This window comes from Eurytemora carolleeae, unplaced genomic scaffold (genome assembly GCF_000591075.1).
Source record: "Eurytemora carolleeae unplaced genomic scaffold, Eaff_2.0 scaffold738, whole genome shotgun sequence".
Taxonomy (NCBI): Eukaryota; Metazoa; Arthropoda; class Copepoda; order Calanoida; family Temoridae; genus Eurytemora; species Eurytemora carolleeae.
This window is the reverse complement of record NW_019396858.1, coordinates 145,145-151,567: the sequence shown is the minus strand read 5'-3', so window position 1 is coordinate 151,567 and position 6,423 is coordinate 145,145. Positions and strand designations below refer to the sequence as shown.

Genomic DNA, 6,423 nt, shown 5'->3' with positions numbered 1-6,423 from the left:
CAGAACAGGATCGTGCTAGGAGAGTAAACAATCCCTTTCAATAGAATTTTAGAAAAATTGTATATTTGAAGTTTAAAAAAGTATTTTTCAAAGGAAACATTTTTAAGATATCTCTTACATAGGAAATATATACTAAACAGTACTAAAACCTTCTTCTATTTATTTCAAATTTAACTAAATTCAGTCAGGTCTTTAGGACAGAGCTGGAGTAAAAGGGGCTAGGGAGTAAAAAAGGCTACGGAGTAAAAAAGGCTAAGGAGTAAAAGAGACTAAGGAGTAAAAGAGGCTAGGGATTAAAAGAGGCTAAGGAGTAAAAGAGGCTAAGGAGTAAAAGAGGCTAGGGAGTAAAAGAGGCTAGGGAGTAAAAGAGGCCCTGGAGTAAAAAAGGCTAAAGAGGCTAGGGAGTAAAAGAGGCTCTGGAGTGAAATAGGCTAGAAAGTAAAAAAGACAAAGTAAAAGTAGCTGAGAAACCTTAAATCCAAGGAAATTTCAAGTTTAAAAATAACGCTTAATTTTTAAAAAGAATAAAAAGATTTTGAAATTCTATATTTGTTTGTGCGTAAAATCAAAACTATAGGAAATACAAGGTCACAAAGTCGTATCATAAATTTGATTGATATATGATTTTTACAGGATATCGCTTATTACAGTACAGTGTCCATCAAAAATTGCAAAAAAACTTCATTGACGCCATCTTCAAATTTTCTAATTTATCATTTCTGTTTTCTCTGAAATTTTTCATCTTTAACTACAGGGTGTCTCAAAAAACATGGGAATTCAGTGACGAATTCGATATCGTCTTTATTATGAATTAGCATTGTAATACCTAATTTCAAAAGCCACAATATTATTATGTCTGCTAGAGTTTATTTTATGAAAACTGAAAAGGGTAAAAGACTGTGAAGATGTGCATATAATGTCTCCGCAAGATGAACAGTGAATAGGGCCAAGTTTACTCTGTTTGTATACTGCAATTTTCTTGTTTTACTAAGTACAACCGTATGCAGTCAAAACATAAACATTAAACAAACAAAATGTGAACGTCAGACCTCTTACAGATTACAGCTTTCTCAGTAAGTATCACTAGACTAAATCAAAGAATTATTTAAAAAGACGATATCGAATTCGTCACTGTTTATTGGGACACCCTGTATATTACGATTCATTTTCATTCCTCTTCATGCAAATATAAGTTAAATATGATAAAATATAAAATAAGTTAAAATATGCTAAAATCTAATGCATGACAGGCAGAAAAATTAGATCCATAAAAGAAAGAGAAGTACGTTTCCATTTTCTCGTTATTTTTCCACAATATATTTTATATCCCCCGACCTTGCTTCTATACATCAACATTTATCTTCATTTTAGAAAATTCTTTACTCAAGTTAATTGTGATTAAACAATTTTATACAATTCATTTTATTTATAGATACATAAATAAGATTAGAGTTTTATTTTAGAATGAAGCATAAAACTTAGTTAAGATTATCAAAATCTTGCCAAATTGATTTTCTAATTGAATATTAATTTTTCAATTAAAGTAAATGAAAACTATTTATGCATAACATCTAATTAAAGATCAAAACAAAAATGTTTCAGTAAATCAAACATATTAAAATCAAACTTATTGCATCGTTCTTTTCAAAATATGTTTAAACTGCTGAAGTTATTTGACAGTGAATAAAAGTTACATTCGAAGACGTTATTTGACTTCATTTTAACCAGTCAAATATTTTTAAGTACACTTAATCCAAAGCTTTTAAGAAGTTTTAAAAATGAAGTAAATATGTTTGAGAAAATGAAGTAAATATGTTTCAAGTTAATTCTGAGGTAAAACTTTTGATTGGCAAAGCGCTGATCTCGATATCCGTAGCGTAGGAAGGAAGGTCCATTCAATTTAAACAAAACTAGCCTTTCAGGGCCCTATGTGGCTTGTGCCCACTGTTCTAATACAAATTTTTCTTTTTATCTGTTGCTATTAACCATATTTTCTCCGTTCTACAAAATATACTTTTTCATGGTGGTTAATTGCTGCTTAAGGACGCAAAATCGATCTTTAAATTTCGTCCAGATTGTTTATTATTTGTAGTTTGTTTGATTTCCGCTGAATTCGTGGAATTTTATTAAAGAGACGACATTTAAGAATTTGAAGAAATCTGCGAAGAAATCATGAAGAAGAAGAAATTCAATATAATGATGATAAAGAAACATTTGATTCGAACATTGATTTCTTCACTAATTTCTAAAAAGAAATATGTTTCTAAACAGCTAATTAGTTTACTGTAGAAATTTTTTTAGATTTTACGTCGTCGTTATTTAAAACTAAAAAAAAATCACCGATTCCCAAAATGTATTCTCCAAAATGGACAATAGGGGGAGTTTTAATATGGATTTTGCGCTCTGCTCCTTTTCAGCAATTAAACACCGCAAAAGCGTCCTATTTGTATCAAATGCCTATATTACTCTCTGCCCAACTACCATGTTTTGCCGGCCGGTCACTTGGCCTGGACAATTGGCAGTTAACGGTGACAAACTTTAATTTAATTTTAAAAAAATGTATTTATTTTCAAGGATCGGACACTTAAAAAAAATAATATTGAAAGGACGAGGATTTCGATGTAGTTCGGACGAGAAAATTATGAGAATGTGGTTTGGACTAGAGATTGATGTGGTTGGCCTTCCTCCCCTCGCTGGGGTCGTATGAGTTGCCACAATAATTTTGGCCTGAAATCAGTTTAGCCGTTTTGACGTTTATTGGAACCAAAGACAGACAGACAAACACGGAAAATTTGCATGAGATGCCATACTGAAGTATACAATACACGTTACACATACCTCTGAGGTGTTTCTAACTTTCTAGGCTATTTTTTAAAGGAGTGTAAGCGTAATTTTAAATGACTGCAAAGATTTACAACGGTACCCTTGAGACATTAATCTGATAAAAATGTGGAAAAAACATCGGTATTTGACTCGAAAAGTGTGTATTTCTGTAAATTTCTTTATTGCTTCTTAAAAGCAAGAAATGCGGAAGTCACTTTTGCAAAGAAAACGCGAATGACAATAAAAAGTTTCAATAAACAAAAACACGAATATCTAATTCATACTTGATCCGAAAAAGGGTACCGTTGTAAATCGGGCATTGTCTTCTTTGCATCGAGGGTCACTTGGAATTAATTGGAATTAATTGGAATATTTGTGGCAAATGTAATACACTATAGTTGAACATTTTTTTAGAAATAACCTAAACATATTTTCCTTTCTTTGTCGTTCATTCATCAAAATCTTAGATGTAAAATTTACATTTACGTTTACTGTTTTACAGTTTTACAGTGGAGAATTTTTGGAATTCTCTATATCTCTCTCTTCTTGATCTAGCTGTATTATGTATCTAACTGTTTCTGTTTCAAGTTTGATTATTAACTTAATTTTACAGCTTTCTCCAGTTAGTTTGTCTACAGGCACTTGTAAAGATTTTATAGCTAAGTATTATAATTAGCTGTCAATTAAAATATTTCAACAAATTATGATTTAAAGTTTTATTTCAGTCATCGAAATAGCGGGCTAATGATAGGCTTGAAGTTAAGTCTAATTTGTGTATTCATCTTTAGGGAAGCACCAAATCTAAAACAAATAAAGCACAAAAAAAGATTTTAATTAGTTTAAAATTATTTAAATTGAAAAAAATTTAGTTTGCTAATATTTGGATAGCTTTGCATTATCTGAGCCCAACTACTATGTGATACAATCTGAGAAGAATGACTTGTACGTGATCAAGCTGTCTAACTCAGCAAACATTCTTGCAGATGTTACGGATAATAAAGCTGTAGGCAATGAAACCACTCCAGAAATACTAGAGAGCGATAAAGATAGAGAAGATGATAAAAAAGAGGAAGTGACTGAAAAACCTACAGAAGTTTCCACTAACTCCGAAAATGCTGTAAACGAGACTACGACAGGTCTTGAAAGTACGGAAGGCAACTCTACAGATACAGCTGAAGATGGTCCAGAAGCTGCAGATTATCGGATTACACCTGGAACAGAAATAGGAACAGATGGTATCCAGAATTTTGAAGAATATTCAAATGACCGTGGTTTTATTATCCCTGAGGTGTCCATGAGGAGTCCATTGATATATATAATAACAATAATTACAATTTACATTTAAGTAAATTTTTGTTGACAGTAGAAATTGTTTACATAATAATCTTCGAATAGAAAAATTTTATTTTGTTTCTTATTTTTAAAAGAAATTATTCAATTACAGTCAGAAGATTAGTTTTCAATGTGCTTTTAACGTGCTTTAAAATTTTACTCCACTCCAATGTTTTGATTTTGAGAAACCTAAGAGAAAAACCTAAAAATTCTATAGGCTTAGATGCGTTTCCGTCACATAAATGTAATAAATACCAATTCATTTGTTACTTTCGTGGAAGTATAGATTTAACTAAATCACAATAACGTTTTGATTTTATCAAAATTCCAATTCCTATATCTTTGCAGTTCGATGTTGAAAACCCATGATATTTCAAACTTAGATAATTTGGTCTAATACAGAAAAAACACTTTCCAACTATTCATATTTATCAATGGAAGACTGAAATGTTGAGGATTCTGAGGAAGACCAGGGCAAGGTAGACCTAACAAAGGCTACAATTGCTGGAGAGGAGAATATAGCTAACAGTACTACTCCTGGAAATGCTTCGGCTGATCAGACAGGAAACACTACTGATCAAGAACCTGGGATTGGTATCACAAGCACTGCTGCTACAGTAGAACCTATTGAACAGACAGGGTTAAATCAAACAGAGCTAATGAATAACCTGAAAGATTCTATAAACCGAACTGAGAATGTACTTGGACAAATGATCAAAGAAAGTGGAGTAGGTACAAATAACATTACCGGGGATGCTAATGAAAATGAACCAACTGGCATAGATCCATTCCTGTAAATTTTTATTCATAAATAAAATGTTATCCAATAATTAAACCATGACTGAGATTGCAATCCATTTGTACCAAGTTTTCAGTAAATTACTTATTTTTTATCCATTTTTTCCCCAAAAATGTAGTTTCCATTGGGTTCCCATCATGCATAGAGTGGAATGCCCGATTCACAACGGTAACCAGAACTTTGTCGGATCATCGACGGCAGAGAATTTTGCTCTACAGGAGTCTCTCAATAATCGCACATATCCAATGTCCGATGTGACTCTATTCACTCTGCAGTTTCTTTATTATTATTTTTATCTCGTCTCTAAGATGATTCATCGCATATGTGTGAGATATGCTAATGTTGTTTTAGTTTTGTTTTCTTTAAACTTTTTATATAATTTTCCCAGGTGTTTATTTTCTCCTTGTGATGAAGTATAGTAAACCCTATCCTAGATTATAAATGAGGGAAGGACAGATGACCAGGGGCGTACACTGGGTTTTATAAAAAAGAGCGGATAGGAACATGAAAACATGAGCAATGCTAAAAAGTTGCTAACTGGTTTCTAGCTCTATGCGTATTCAAATATTGTATAATTCTTCCTCATACGAGTTTATCAAACCCTTAAACTTCTATTTTAATTATTCCTAAAACACTGATCAAAATTATAAAGGGACGCCAGGCAATGTGCTTGTCAGTAGGAGGAATATTAGAGAATCCCTGAAAAAATATTCATAAATGTGCGAAAGAGAAAAGTAGTATCATACAGTTTAAGGAAACTACTCGCTAATTTAAAAAAACAAGTCGATATAATATCACTTTTTTCATGCATTATAGAATCCATAATTCACATCTTGAATCACCTTTGAAAAACTTCTTAACTATTAGAATTCTATCTAGCCATTAGAAAATTACAGAAACAGATTTATGTAAAGATATGATAAATAATCATTTTATTGGTGGGTCAGTCATCATCTTTTCCAAGTTTACCCCTCCCCCACCCACTCACACTCAATATATCCAATATATAATTTCCAATAATCTCTGTTAAAAATATGGTACTCGACGCACGTATAGATATCATTAACGTCTTGGGTTTCAAAATATTTTTCTTCGTAGATAAATGATGAAAATCAATCATAGATTGTTCTTGCTGCAGAGCTCGGCCTCCATTAGACTGTACTTGCTGCAGCGCTCGGCCTCCATTAGAATGTTCTTTATGCAGCGCTCTGCCTCCACTAGACTTTGCTTGCTGCAGCGCTCTGCCTCCTATAGACTGTTCTTGCTGCAGCGCTCTGCCTCCACTAGACTGTTCTTGCTGCAGCGCTCAGCCTCCACTAGACTGTGCTTGCTGCAGCGCTCGGCCTCCATTAGACTGTTCTTGCTGCAGAGTTCAGCACCCACTTGACTGTGCTTGCTGTAGCCCTCTCTCCTCCTTTAATATTTCCCCTATATATCCCTCCCCCTCCACTACTTTTAATATCCCCTCC

The 6,423-nt window shown here is 32.9% G+C and overlaps 1 protein-coding gene across 1 annotated transcript; it reads left to right on the top strand.

Annotated features, from left to right (window-relative positions):
* The first annotated feature begins 3,511 nt into the window (after positions 1-3,511).
* On the top strand, positions 3,512-4,990 carry LOC111709455 (uncharacterized). Its single transcript, XM_023483119.1, has 3 exons — positions 3,512-3,611; positions 3,712-4,111; positions 4,611-4,990. The coding sequence occupies exons 1-3, from the start codon at positions 3,568-3,570 to the stop codon at positions 4,950-4,952; spliced, it is 786 nt and encodes a 261-aa protein (XP_023338887.1). The 5' UTR covers positions 3,512-3,567; the 3' UTR covers positions 4,953-4,990.
* The last annotated feature ends 1,433 nt before the right edge of the window (positions 4,991-6,423 follow it).

Bases quoted from the DNA above. Each gene is read 5' to 3' on its own strand.
- LOC111709455 (XM_023483119.1), top strand. From the start codon at position 3,568: ATGATAGGCTTGAAGTTAAGTCTAATTTGTGTATTCATCTTTAG. The intron at 3,612-3,711 runs GGAAGCACCAAA...ATATTTGGATAG, and splicing joins ATTTGTGTATTCATCTTTAG to CTTTGCATTATCTGAGCCCA. The intron at 4,112-4,610 runs GTGTCCATGAGG...TGAAATGTTGAG, and splicing joins GTGGTTTTATTATCCCTGAG to GATTCTGAGGAAGACCAGGG.